At 48.9% G+C, this 14,798-nt stretch overlaps 1 protein-coding gene across 1 annotated transcript; it reads right to left on the bottom strand.

The window, feature by feature from the left end:
- Window positions 1–9,526: 9,526 nt before the first annotated feature.
- LOC135373302 (uncharacterized) lies at window positions 9,527–10,408 on the bottom strand. The gene has a single exon (XM_064606525.1). It carries the CDS (start codon window positions 10,406–10,408, stop codon window positions 9,527–9,529), a length of 882 nt encoding a protein of 293 aa, XP_064462595.1.
- Between the last annotated feature and the right edge of the window lie 4,390 nt (window positions 10,409–14,798).

Below are 14,798 nucleotides of genomic sequence, written 5' to 3'. Positions count from 1 at the left end.
GAGCCTGATAGAGGATGAGATGGAACGTGGGAGATCATTAATGAAAATAAGAAATAGCAGGGACCCGACGACAGATCCCTGTGGGACGCTTGAAGTAACAGGAAGGAAGTCAGAAAGGGAATCATTCACAATGGTAGCCTGTGTTCGATTAGAGAGGTAACACACAATCCAGTTATACACGTGGGGATCAAGGTTTAGTAAAGAAAGTTTGTGAATAAGGTCAGGATGTGAAACAGAATCGAAAGCCTTTTTAGAGTCAAGAAAAATGGCGTCGGTTTGGATACCTCTGTCCATGTTAGAGATAACATCAAAAGTAAATAGCGACAGTTGGGTTTCGCAAGAGAAACCCTTGCGAAAACCGTGCTGTTCAGCAAAAAAGAAATTGTTCTGTTCGAGACGAGATGAGATAGCCGAGTAGATAATGTGTTCGAGGATTTTGCAGGGAATACTAGTCAGAGAAATCGGGTGATAATTAAGAGGGGATGACTCATCACCGCTCTTAAAAATTGTAACTGAAACGACCTTGCGCGCTGTCGCCAGTCCTGAGGCACGTAGTTATAATCGAGACATTGCGTAAAAATGAACGACAAAAAAGTGACGAAGGTTCTTTGGTGTTTTTGAGTACCTTGGAGTTAATGGAATCTGGTCCACAGGAGTGAGATAATTTCAAGCAATCAATAAGCTTAAGTACCCCGGCGCGAGATACCTCGATTTTGGGCATGGCATTTAAATATCCGGTGGATGAGGGAGTCCCGGGGAAACTTTGACGCGGATCGTGTAAGAAAACACAGACAAAAGCTTCGTTGAAAACGACTGCACAGTTCCCAAGTGAAAAATTTGCTTGGCCCAAGGTCGGCTGAGAGGAGTTGGCCAACTAAGCCAACCTTGGCCCAAGCTAAGACAACATGGTTGGGCCGAGTTTGGGGATTGACAATGGCCTGAGACTGGCCATCCATTGGCCACCAACATAGGGCCAACCTTTCTGGCCAACCTGGCCAACGCTGACCCATATATGGCCCTATCACAGCCCAGTGAGAAATTTTGCGTGACAACGCTACCCCACATCGGGAAAAGCAATATTGGCGAAACACTGGGCCGACGTCTGCTTCCAACCTAAAAGTTGTCGGGCCAAGCTTGCAAAAAAAGCTTGGGCCAAGGTTGGGGATTGACAATGGCCTCACTCGGGCCGACCTGACAGATGTAGGGTCGATGTCTGGCCAATAAGGAACCAAGCTTGGGTTCCGATGTTAGGCAAGTTAGGTGTAAACGTGGGCCCTATAATGGCCCATGGAACCACACCTGTGCATGGGCCAACCACGGCCAAGGAGAAAAACAACGTCTGCAAAATGCCGGGCCGACGTGTGCTTCCCACCTAAAAGTCGTTGGGCCGTCCTTGCAAAAAAGGTTGGGCCAAGCTCGGCAATAGCTAGGCTGGCCTACTCGGCCTTGGTCGGTGCATGATCGGATAACAAGCTTGTCTGTTGACACGGATCTGTACCATGGCCAATCACTTGCCAAGCATTGGTCAGCTTGCATTGTGTCAAGTTAGGACAAAGCAGTCCTGTGGCGTTGCTCGTATTCATACTCAATTGTCTCGCGGCGTAGATTAACGGCGTAGGGGAGAATCGTAAAAGCTCGCAATATGCCCGAGATCACTAGATCAAACAGATCAGTATAAAGAAAAGTAAATGCATTTCTTTCCTGAGGAAGCACAGCAGATACTATACATAGGTTTGCCTCACGAGCGTCCACAAATTCGAGAGTCCTGTTCGCGTGTGAGTCAAAATGAAGGGTGAGGTGTTTAACTTTATTTTGATGCGTACACAAACAACACTGAAATGAGGAATTGCTTGTCGTATTAGCTCACCATGAAGATAATGTCTCTGTTTCTTACTGCTTTTGGTTTGAGACAATCACTTGGCCAATCGAAAGTTGAACTTATGCAGTGTTACACCATTTCGCGTTTCCCTCTCCCTGAGACTGAACCAAGCTTGGCAAGAGCTTGGCTGGTCAACCGAGCCGTGCTTGGCAAGTGTTTGGCCAACGAGCTCGTTTCTTGGTACAGATCTGCCCCCTGGCCGACGGTCAAATCGTATTTTGTTTCTTTTTGTTTCGAGTAGTAACTGCATTGTTTTCGGGTTTGTTTGCCCCCCAGCCTAGGGCCGACATTGGTCCGTCTTTATTATGCCGAACTCTCAACAGCATGCCCGCAAGACGTTGCACAACGTTCTCTGCCCAACGTCGTTCACCAACCACCACAGTGAGCGACATCACACCGATGTTGGTCCAAGTTGCAGTGGCCGACTTAGTCGCTTGCCGACCAAAATCGACCACTGGCCGATGGTTGGCAGTCGTCAATTTCCACTTGGGCTGTACTTCGTTATTTGGACATTAAATATACATGCCACAACATGCCATATGGCATGTTGTGTCATTCAGCTGATGCTGAATAAAGCCCCAATACATTTTTGCAAGGGAAGTATTGTTTTATAACGTATGGATACCATTTTCGCAACTGTTGGCTGGCTTTCGTACCGCAATAAAGACAAAGGTGAGGATTTTTCACGAAAAATGCGGTTTATAAAACCTGTCTAACATGTCTAAAAGTTAACAGTTGTCGCGTGTTGCGTTTCAACAATTTTAGGCGACATCACAATTACAGAATTGAAACCAATACCAATTTCTGACTTGTATGCGTGCCGTGAGTTAGAGGACCCTTTCATTTTTTTTTTCATATGTCGTACATGGCTCTTTCGTGACAGTTTCAACAACTACAACAGATTCTACGTGACTGTGTCAATCTTAGGTAATATGTGCACCCCCGAGAACTCATTGAAATCGTCATAAAGAGACATCATTGGCCACTTACCTTGGTACTACGTGAAGATGAGTTCGGTAACCGACTGACGGCAAGCTACGGTGGCGTCCCGTCGGCACGGGCTGTTGACCCAATGTCATTGGCAAGGTCCTCGCCGACGTAGTTGGCAGTTAACGTTGGCCAGACGTTAGAACATGACTGGCTGGCCGACTTAGTTGGCTGCCAACTGGTCCCCGACTTTCTGCCGACAGTCGGCCGTCAACCAATTTCTATTGGGTTGGCGTCAGACATTTTGGAGCAATCAGAGTAAGTTAGGCAAACGGCTTCCCGTGTAGATGGATTCATGGTTTTCCAAAATTTACGCGGATTACTTGTCAGCATAGAGGCCAGTTGCGTGGAATAGAAGTCACATTTTGCCATGCGAATGGCCCCAAGGGATTGGTGCGAACTCAAACGATAATTTGCGTACGCAGAATCAGTACCAGAACGTCTAGCTTGCCGGTAGACGCGTTTTTTTTATTCTGAAGTTTCTTGAGACGGTTGGAATACCATGGAGCTGTGGGAGATGTTCTTATTACAACAGATGGAACGTATCTCTTAGTCAGCTCGTTTAGCTTGTTGCGAAAAAGCAGTCAGTTCTCCTCGACCGGACGCTCACAACCACTGGTCAAGAAGAATGGATAATAATTAAATAATTCATAATTTATTCTGTCGAAGTCGGCTCTTTCATACAGTCTTATCGTCTTACGAACTTAGATACAAGGGGAAGGAAAGAGGACCAACGATTGAAGGGTTATTAACAGGTAGCAAGTCAAGAATGGTGGCAGTGGTGGATGAAACACGAGTAGGCTCAGAAACTAGCTGTGTCAAACCAAAAGTAGTGCAAACATCAACAAAACTAGATTCCTCAGAAGAGGAACCACAAGGAATTGCCCAGTTTATGCACGGGAAATTTAAATCACCGGTTACACAAATCTTTGATTTGGGGTGGTTGGGTACAAGTATCGACAAAACATCGGTGAATAAAGACACAATACTCACAGAATCTGGCGGCCTGTAAAACAGGCCCACAAGCAGATCGACATGTTCTAATTTTAACTTAACCCAATACATTTCCAAAGAAGATTCAACATGTATAGGTGAACAGTGCATTCCCTGCTTAACAGCGGTAAGGCCGCCGCCGCCACGACGATTAATATGATCGTCTGAATATATGAAATGCACTGGACAAGTGGTTGCAAAGCAACATGTACACTCTGCCTGTACGTACGCTCATCACAATGAAGATTTTCTCCACTAAAGAGGGATAAGCTATATTGAAACTACCTTCCATAAAAGGAAGTGTAGCATGATCGGCATGATCACGAACCGAGCTTAGCTTGCTCACTGTGCGCGAGCAATAAATCATTCTGAGTCTGACTCTTGTGTCTCTCGGTAGTCCCTTGCCTCGCTCCGCCCCACTGGTGACCTGTTATGGAACACGCAGCACCCTCAGCCGGCGGCGACCTTGCGGCTTCGTCCAGCCTCGGTCACTTCGCCGTCCGTCTTCCACCGTTTTTTAATCAACAACCCCAATTGTGGTTAGCCCAGGTGGAAGCCCAGTTTACCCTGGTAGGAATAACCGCAGATCACGTCATTTCGGTACAGCCACCCGACATTGCAATGGAGGTCTCCAACCTTTTGCTGCAACCGCCGGCCCAACAACAATATTCAGCGCTTAAGGAGGCAATCATCAGCCGGACTATGGCCTCTGAACGGAAGCGTCTTCAACTCCTTTTGGCCAGCGAGGAACTTGGCGATCGCCGTCCGTCGCAGATGCTTCGGCACATGAAAAATCGGCTTGGTTCACGTGCCGCAACGTTCGATCGCGCGCTGCTCAAGGAGTTATTCCTTCAACGCGTGCCAAGCCAAGTCCAAACGGTTCTGGCTACCGCTTCCGACCTTGACTTGGCTGCTCTTGCCACCTTGCCTGACTCAGTAATGGAGGTCACTGGCTCTTCTGTGTTAGCCATTTTCTATCCCGTTCCTCCCCAGCACCAGGAACCCCTTCCGCCTACCTCGCACGGTTACAACAGGCCTTCCTTCACCTTCGCCCATCACAGACACGAACGCACCACAGCCATTCTCCTTTCGTCAGCACGGACCTCTCAACCTCGTGCCACGTCTTCCTCCGGACTGATGCTGTTCGCAAGTCCCTGCAACCGCCACACTCAGGCCCTCACCTTGTCCTCTCTCGCACCGCGAAGACCTCCGTGATCAAGATCAACGGAAGGGACGAGACTGTTTCAAATGATAGACTGAAACCAGCTCATCTCCCGAACCCGAACGTCTTGCCTCCTTTGCTTTTCTGGACCCAGCGCCGCGGCCCCCACTGCGCCCTCCAGTCAAGACCGTTACTTGGAGACCTATAGCCTCCTCCAGCGAGGGGACTGTGTAGCAGCATCGGCATGATCAAGAACCGCTCACTGTGCGTAAGCAATAGATCATCTGGCTCTTGTGTCTCTCGGTAGTCCCTTGCCTCACTCCGCCACAGAAGTGTATGCTGTTCCCGCTGTACTGCCATGATACAAATACGCTCAGTGAAGGCTTTGTTTTGCTGCAGAAAGGGGCAGGCAGGCTACTCATCAATGTGCTTTGAGAGTTCATCGCTGCTGCACATTAGAAATAAGTTGCTTCAGTAATCATGATAGAGCTCCATCAAGTATCATCGATCGGTAACATTTTGATAGCTGTTTTCTATTTTTTGCTATGCCTGCCTCTCTGGTCCTTGGAGGTTTAATATTAGGATTATGCCATCGAGGTGTGGTGCTCATTTCGTGATCTTTTGAGGTCTGCACTTAAATTCCACGTAGAGTCACTAAACAAGCCATACGCTTCAGAGTATCGGCAGAGAGTTCCAAGAACGAGCATGCGCCATCTTGTTTCCGCGCCACGCTACCCACGCGCACGCGCACTTAAGAGAACTTTAGCGCATGATGCCATCTATCGTGAGCGGGTGAAATGTTCCTTTCGTTTGCAAGCAGCTCATCGAAACTGACGACCTTGAGCTCACCCTGACTACATGTGTGCACATGTGTGCTCCTGCTCTCCCTTGGACCTCAGTGTCGACGCTTAGGTAGTGACTAGTTCTACCGTGGTTCTACTCATAGCAGAATTGGATTGCGGAGAGGTTAACGTTCCATCTTCCCCTCCCTTGCAAATACATAAAAAAATAACATTTCGCGGAGACTGTGGCTCAGCCTCTAGTTACAGATGTGTCTTGTAAGGTGCCAACGAGGAGGACGAGAGGGTGGGGTCACGAGGAAGAAAGAAGAGGAGACAGTTTTTGGACTATTGGGTTCCTTCGAGAAGGAACGTTACATGTCTGTGTACGATAGATATGTGGTACACCAAAGTCCGCAATCAGGAAACCAAAACTGTCCTTCTAGCTTGTGCATGCGTTACAATTAGACCTTGCGAGCGTAGGGATATCTGCTAGCAGTCGCTAAGAATGTCAAAGACACAAAGGTTAGTCATTACTTAGTCATTAATCATTTTTCAATGAACTCATTTGTTTAAGCTCAGTATGACAAAAATACAACAGCGACGTTTGTACCGCCATAAAGAGCGAACTTTGGGTTTCCGGGTCTGGCAACTGCGTTCCACAAGATGACAGCCTACGCTGTTTGACGCTGACTTACTGCCATGATAAGTGGAGACGCGCAGGACCTTGTCCACACGCGAATGTCAGTGTTCATGGAGGGCCAGACGTAACGGGCGCTCACGAGGCGCTGCGTAGCCTTGATACCCGGATGGGAAAGCCCGTGGAGTGCTGCGAAGATTGGGCGCCGGAGGCTCCAAGGAACGAATGGACGCTCCAAACCCGTAGATGTATCACAGAAAATAGGCTCCGAAATTCCGTGATAGCGTACTCGTTGTAGGGTGAGGGAAGAACGTCCAGAGAGAAGGTGCTCCAGCTCTTGATCGTCGCGCTGACGTTGTGCGATCTCTTTGAGGCTAATTGGGTTGTGGTGAATGGGAGGATATGCGGCTAAGGGTATCGGCGGGGATGTTGTCAGCGCCCTTGACATGCTCTAACGTTGCATTGAACTCTGCCAAGAAAGCGAGCTGACGGATTTCTCGAGGGGAGTAGCGGCTACTGCCGGATTGATAGGCGTATGCCAGTGGCTTGTGATCAGTGTAAACGATGAATTGCTTGTCTTCCAAGAACTATCGGAAGTTTTTCACTGCGGTGAATGCAGCTAGAAGCTCACGACCGAACTTGCTGTATTTTTCTTCTGCTGGTGAGAGTTTTTTGGAAACGAAAGCTAGTGGCTGCCAATGGCCACCGACGTGTTGCTGCAGGACCGCTCCAAGTGCTCGACCGGAGGCGTCCACCATTACAGGCGTGGGAGCTTCGCAGACAGGATGGAATAACGTTGTTGCTGATGCTAAGGCACGTTTCGCTTGGTTAAACGCGTCGGTTTGCTCCGGTGACCAAACGAGACCCGAAGGCTTACTGCGGGCATTCTTAAAGTGCAGCTCCGCTGCTGTTCCGAAAGTATGAAGACGTTGTGATATTTAGAACTGTGGTCCCAACTTCATTCATAAACGCACATTGCTTTCCAAATTTCCATACTCCTTCGTGAGAAATTTGAGAAAAACTACCGGGCGGCGGTTCCACTTGTGACGTCATAATTGGAACTGCGCGGATTGGATAGCCACACCTAGCCAGCTCTGCCTAGCAACCAGTTTGTGTTTACACTCCGTCATGGCCGCTGTATCGTGCTGAAATAGCTGTCACGAGCTATCGGGGACCACCGCACCGTTTTATCACGTTTCTTATAAGAAATACTTCGTCTTCGAGCACGTACTCGTTCTCGTTCTCAATAGCTTTGGTGGTGCTTTCTGCACGCGCAGCAAGTCCGCGCATAGTGCGCTGCCAAAGCTATTGAGAATGCGTACGAGTACGTCACACGTTAGGTGTTAGGTCTTGTTGGTAGCATGAAGCACAGTGCGGGCACAGAATGTCCGCTCACGACGGCCGTCGTTGCACAACGAGGCCATCCTGTAAGGCTTGTTAAAGAAGACCGGCAAAACTATCTTTGAGGCTATTAACGACAGCAATTATCACGGAACACATTCAAAATATTCACCTTCGCCCATAGATCTCCGCCATCGCATCGACGATTTGGCGTTAGCCAAGCCACGAGCGCGGCTAAGCCAGGACTAAGCCGGGATTGCTCAGGGTTTGCCGACCACAGGACCGCCGTGCCAGGGAAATTTAAAAAATTGTTTTCTTAAAAACTACAAACAAATGGGTGAAAATTTTTCACATGTGTGCTCCCTGTGCGGAAACGAACGCACAGCCCAAGCATGGCTCCATTCTGTCGCAGTCGAAAATCGGCGGAGCTGAGCTTTAAGGAGCTCCTCGAGTGGACGGAGGATTGTCGCACAATGGGAGACAAAACGCCTGTAGAAGTTTACCATGCCAATAAATCGTCGGAGTTGCGCACTTGATGTTGGGAGGGGAAACTCCTGTACTTTAGTGACTTTGCTCTCGAGTGGCGTAATCCCGCTGGCATCGACCCGATGACCCAGAAACTCGAGCGCGGGGACTCCAAATTCGCATTTGTCGGCGTTGATAAGAAGGCCGTGGTCGGCAAGGCGGTGGAATAACGCACGGAGATGATGTATGTGTTCTTTACGGGAGGTGCTGGCCACAAGGAGGTCGTCAAGGAAAGCAAAAACGAAGGGCAGGCCCCTCGTGATATTATCCATGAAGCGTTGGAACGACTGGGCTGCGTTACGCAGTCTAAATGGCATTCGGAGAAACTCGAATAGTCCAAAAGGAGTCACGAATGCGGTTTTGGGGATGTCCTCTTCTGCCATGGGTGTCTGGTAGTATGCCTTTGTGAGGTCAATCTTTGAGAAAATCTGGGTCCTGATAGACTCGCTGTGAAATCCGATATGTTGGGTAATGGATAGCGGTCGGGAACGGTTGCCAAGTTAAGTGCACGGTAGTCTCCACATGGCCTCAAGTCGCCAGTTTTCTTAGGAACCATGTGGAGTGGCGATGACCAAGTGCTGGCTGATGGGCCAACGATTCCGACGGCTAACATATGATCAAATTCTTGTCGTGCAACTGCCAGCTTTTCGGGACTCAGACGTCGGGCCTTAGCGAAAACTGGCTGTCCGGATGTGGATATGCGGTGGACTACGGGGTGTTTAACGGGCTGGGTCCAGTCACACTGCGACGTTAGGGACGGGAATTCCTTGAGGATCGCGGCATAGGTCGCATCTTCCGGAAGGAGAGTGGCGAAACCCATTGAAGGAAGGCTCGTGGTCACTCCGTTGATGCTAAGGCCTGTAAGAGCGTCAAGAAGCCTTCGCTGGCCGACGTTAACCAATATGTTGTGATGCGCCAGGAAGTCACTGCCCACATGCGCCAGGAAGTCATGTGCGTTGTGTCGGCAACAAGAAAAACCCAGTGAAATACTCTTCTCAAACCAAAATCAAGGGTCAAGGAGCGCCGGTAGTAAACTGGAATACGTGATCCATTTACTGCCCGAAGGTACATAATTGGGTGTCGCTTCCGGTAGGCAACAGTGGCGGGGAGGACGCTAACTTCTGCCCCGGTATCTACTAAAAACTGCTGCCTCCCGAGCCGATTCCTGACGTAGAATAGGCGACATTCTTGCCGATGGTGATGGGAATCGCTCGTCGCCGCTAGCGATCCCCGCGGAAGTTTTCCTGCCAGCCGCAGGGTGCCTCACAGCGCCTTGCGCGATGGCGAAAACGGCTATGGTACCAGCAGAGGTGTCGAGGTGGGGGTGATCGGGCAAGCTCGGAATTTGCACGGTTCGGGCTGCTGTCACGGCGCGGGCGGGAACGGCTCGGAGGGCGAGGAGAGAAGGAGCGGCGGCGTGGAAGGTTGTCGAAACGAAAGTCCTCCATAAGGTCGGCAAGTCGGCGCACCTGCTGACGTAGAGACGCGAAGTCTGCCTGGCCACTCACAGAGACTGCCGCCTGACAGGAAGCACCGGGGTCGTTGCTGGGTGACTGGAGCGCAGAGATACTAGTTGCAAAATCATTGTTTCGGCCTAGCTCCATGAGTTCGTCCGCACGCTCCGCCAACGCCTCAAGGGTGGTATCTTCCGAGGCGGAGAGGACCATCTGGACCGAAGATGGAAGCTTCGACAGAAACATTTTGCGAAGAATCCTGGTGTCGAGGAGCGGCGGGGGGGAAAAGGGCAGGAACCGCAGTCGGCGGAGTAGTTGGGAGGGTTTGCGGTCCCCTAACGGCTCATTCGATGTCAGCTCGCGCAGAGATTCCCGGTCCGACGGAGAGGCTCTGCTAATGATAGCGTTTTTCAAGGCCACATAGGGGTCGTCGGAAGGAGGGGAGCTTAGGATGTCTGCGACATCAATCAGTACGTCCTCGGGTAGCACTGACATCACGTGATGAAACTTTGTTGTTGATGATGTGATGTGGCCCAATGTGAACTGGCATTCTGCCTGGCTAAACCACAGACCAGGCCGAGGGCGGATGAATTGTGGTAACTTGATCGCGAAATGCGACAGAAGAGGGGTTGGTGCATTGTCGTCCATGGTGAAGAATGTTCGGGTCACCACTATGGAGGACAGAACAAAGACGTCTAGATGGGACGAGATCAGCTACGGAACTGATCGTGATTTTAATTCGGCCGCGAGCCTTGAGCTCACTTCCTCTTTCTCGCCACATACTCAAGGGCTATGATTCTTACAAGTCGATACTTTTGTGCGTCCTTTTTATATAGTTTGGGGACTGCTGCATAGGCGCGGGATCTGCTACATAAAATCATGTAAAGTATGCATAGTAGAACGGAAGAAAATAAGCGAACCGTTGGAGAAATGTTAAAGGGAGACTCCGGGATAATCCGAAACTATTATAATGGCTGTGTAAATAAGTTCGATACATTGTTCCGAAATGACAAATACAGTTGGTTTGGCAATCGGGAACTCGTTAGTTGCCAGAAGACCTGGGAAGCTCAAAACGAAACCGAAACTTCTGAAGGTTCCCTCTACTACCTCCTGTACCATGCGTGGCCGGCTGTTTTTCGTGTACGCGCTTTGCAACTTCTTCGTGTCGCATGGATGACCAGTCGTCTGCTTCCTCGATTTCGTTCTAAAATATTCGCCAGTGGTAACAGCAAAACCTACAGAAAGCCGTACACGAGGAATACCGGTGAGGTGAAGCACAGTGTTGCTGGACTGCTTTTCCATGGAGGAGCGCCTAATCACTCAAAGGAAAATCTTCACTTTCTAATCATCTGGGCCACTTGGGGATGTGAAATTGTATTCACTGAAATATCATACGGTACAGATTGATGTCACACTGTTACCTCAACACGTTTTTGGTGCGCCCGATCCACAACAGTAGAAGATAAATAACATCGGACGCTTTCCTTAAACAGTAGAAGATAAATAACATAACACCCTCGACCGCCTGGACAACAGGCGATTCGACGTGGTGAAAGTGCTCGGGCTGTGGGACCCAAGAAAGCGAGACACTGCCTTTGCGGAACTTGAGAACTTCCTTGTGAGCTGCGGCATGGAACTCATATTATAGGATTTTGTGTGAGTGCCTCGTATCAGTGTGTATCTTTGCAGTGTGTATTAGTGTGTATTTGTAGTGTGTATCTTTGCATTAGTGTGTATCTGTTTCTCTGCATGTTCTAGTGATATTTATTCACTTGCACCTAGTGTAATAACACACTAATTGTTGGGGATGGGGAATGTACTTTTGTTTGTTTTGGGTTTGTTTGTTTGTTGTTTTGTTTTGGGAGTAGCAGAACTAGTCAGGAGACAAGTTCAATTTCTCCCTGGGTTTCTTTTGAAGAATCAATCAATCAATCAAGATAAATAACACTTGTCATTTCGGTGGTTCTTCCGCCACACTTTCTGGAAAAGAATTTTTTCAAAAAGAGTATTCCGTGCTAGCGCCACGAACCAACTGTGGTTATGAGCGGCGTACAGGTGTGGGCAGATGGAGAGAGGACAGCAAGAAGGAGTAGGCGACAGGGGAGTTGTTATGCGTCCTGGGCCGACTGGAAAAAAATGTCACATTCTGCTACACGCAACACGTTCCCTGTACACATGCAGTTGTTTGTTGTATCCCATTCAAGTAGCTTATATATCTTTTTAAATAATCACCGGGTACCACCACCGGAAAGTGAGTGTAGTTATAGATCCCGTTTCCATGTTTGATCTTAATTGCAAATATCTTTTTAGATACTCACTGGATACCACGATCGGACAGTGAGTATAGTTATAGGTCTCGTTACCATGTTTGGTATTAATAGTTGTTGTCTTTGTTTTCAGATTACCCTGCCCCCCCCCCCCCCCAATGCAGTGTATGCATAGTGAATGTTCTCTTTCAGGATATAGAGTTCCAATGGCATTTTATGTAGATGATATTAATAGTTGTTGTCTTTGTTTCCAGACTATCCTGACCCCGTCATGCAGTGTACGTATAGTGAGCGTTATCCTTCAGGATGTAGAGTTCCAATGGCATATCATTTTATGTAGATGATATTAATAGTTGTTGTCTTTGTTTTCAGATTACCCTGGCCCCCCTATGCAGCGTATGTATAAGTGAATGAAAGTTTGGATGTTGTTCTTAAAGGGACTATGAAACGATTTTTTTCTTCGTTTCGTTCGAAAGAAGACATTTTTCTGAGTCTAGAACCGAAATTTTACTTTAGTCGCGCGAGCGGACTTCTCGAGAGCGAATTTAAACGGAGCGGCGAAGGGAGGACAGCTGGCGGCGCGCGTGGCGAGCTGCCGAGCGGAGACACAACGGGTAACTTGACGCGACCACGGCCGGCTCAGCAACACGTCATCGTGACGTGTTGCCGAGCCGAGGAATCCCGCCAGGAGCATGCGCCGTAGGATCCTGCGTATGCGTTCATCGGGAGTGGAAATCTCCATGACAGCAGCTTTCGCGCGATCGGCAGATTTCGGCAGTGGCGGCAGCCGCAGCGCGAGCTCGCGGCATTACTTGCCATTGTGCAACACCGGTGACGTAACGGGGAACCGAAGTGCGGTTCGTACAGTTACACCATCGGCAGGGAAATATGCGCGAGAGAGGAGGAACGCAGAAGAGACATTTCCAGCGCGCGCTCCTCGCAGATTTCGTCATTTCGCTCCTGGAGCGATTTCGTCCGGAAAAATTTGTGGCATATTAGTTTCTCTGAGGGAAGAACAGTTTCCATCGAAAAAAAGTATGGGGGTTCGGGAAATTCCATAGTCCCTTTAATATTAGGTTCTCTTTCAGATCATTGCTGCTACTGCTGCCGTGAGTCATCTGGTTGGGTAAGCAATGTGACACATGCTGATTTTATGTTATCTTTCAGATCCGAACGCCCTTAGGGGACTGATTCAAGAAAGTTTATTACAATCGTTAATTGAATTACTACACATGAAATAAACATATTTTCTGTTGCAGAAAATGTGCACTAGCTGTCTTGTATGTTTCTTGTGTTTCCGGTGAAGGTTTCTCCGCTGGGGTTTTCTCCTTCACGCAGATTGGCAACATAATTGGCAATCCCCAGCACCATTGGCTTTAATTTGCATTAATAAAATATTTTTCACTCGTACAAATGTGTATGTCTGTTGATTGCATGTCTTGAGGAGGAAAGTATGCTATGTTAAGTGCGGTAGGAAAACACTCCTCGTTCGAGGATGTAATAAAAGATGTGGAAAGGGAATAAGATGTACTTTGCATGTTGATGCATGTTCAAACGCGAGAAGGAAACCCCTCTCTACGCGACGCGCGGCCGCGAAACGCGCGGGGCGGTCTTGGCGCGCGCTCCTCCTTGGCGCAAAGTATCCTGCTCCAAGTACACTCCGATATCAGACGAGGGGGATAGCGATGGGTAGCAGTATCCTTGGTAGCCATAATCCTTGGGTCAGTACTACTCCCAGGATTTCCCTACTAGGTCCTCAATTTGTTAGAAATGTGACAAAGTGAGACTCCCGGTCATATTCTCGGGACCTCCCATGGGAGCTACCAAATGACGCGGCTAGTACAATGGACCATTTCCGACAATGCGTATGAGCATGCCCAGCCCTTGTGTCCGTCATTTTTGAGCGGAAAACATCGCCATGAACCCACCTGCGGGCGACTGTCATGTTCATTGTGGGGAGATAATCGGTTTCAAGGTTACGCGGACGTTTGAGGTCTGGTAATGAGTACAATGCGCTTTCACTCTTTCCGCATTCTTCTTCCAATCTTCTCTTGCTACTTTCCCACGCAACGTACGTGCCACTTCGTAAAGCGTCACCATTATTGGGGGGAAAGACACAAGAAAACCTCAGTTTTGCAACGGCTGTATCGGAACCATCCTCTACCACAGGTGTGCAAGCTGTGACTGCACACCTGTGGCACATCTCAAGCAACCTATCGAGGACTAGCAGCGCGCCACATCAAGGAGAAATTTCGTCAACTGAAGAAGGTTCGAGAGCCACGTTTCTGCGGAGGAATTCAAGATTCCGACAAATCAACCAAAGGCCTTTGGTTCACCGACACAAATACAGCGTCAGGTTGGACCGACGATCTACCAGATGAAAGGTGGAAGCACCTGTAATGATTCACGGCTCTCCGTCAGCGATTCCAAGAAAACATACGTAGCGGTAGGAACGCTAAGTCGTAAGGTCAGGACCCTTACGCTATTCCGCAGGGTCCTCCACGTAGCGTGCTAGGCAGTGATACGCTCCGTAACATTCTCTCTTGCTTTATTTTCTGTTTCTTGATGATGGGTGCACACCGCATTTCAAGGTTGCCTACCGCGATCTCCTAAACAACTGAAATTATTGTGAGATGCTGAAAGCCGATATAGAACTCGAGATGGAGTATGTTGTGTCCTTTCCTCTTATTATTATTTTTTTCTTCATCATCATTAAAGGTACCCCCCCCCCCCCCGCGGGAAACAAAGGATGGGTGAAAAGGAGGAGGATG

The sequence above is a fragment of the Ornithodoros turicata genome, unplaced genomic scaffold, assembly GCF_037126465.1.
Source record: "Ornithodoros turicata isolate Travis unplaced genomic scaffold, ASM3712646v1 Chromosome23, whole genome shotgun sequence".
In the NCBI taxonomy this organism is placed as follows: Eukaryota; Metazoa; Arthropoda; class Arachnida; order Ixodida; family Argasidae; genus Ornithodoros; species Ornithodoros turicata.
Note: the sequence above shows the minus strand (reverse complement) of the source record. Positions and strands in the feature narration are given on the sequence as shown.

Coding starts and splice junctions, on each gene's coding strand:
- LOC135373302 (XM_064606525.1), bottom strand. CDS start 10,408: ATGGACGACAATGCACCAACCCCTCTTCTGTCGCATTTCGCGATCAAG.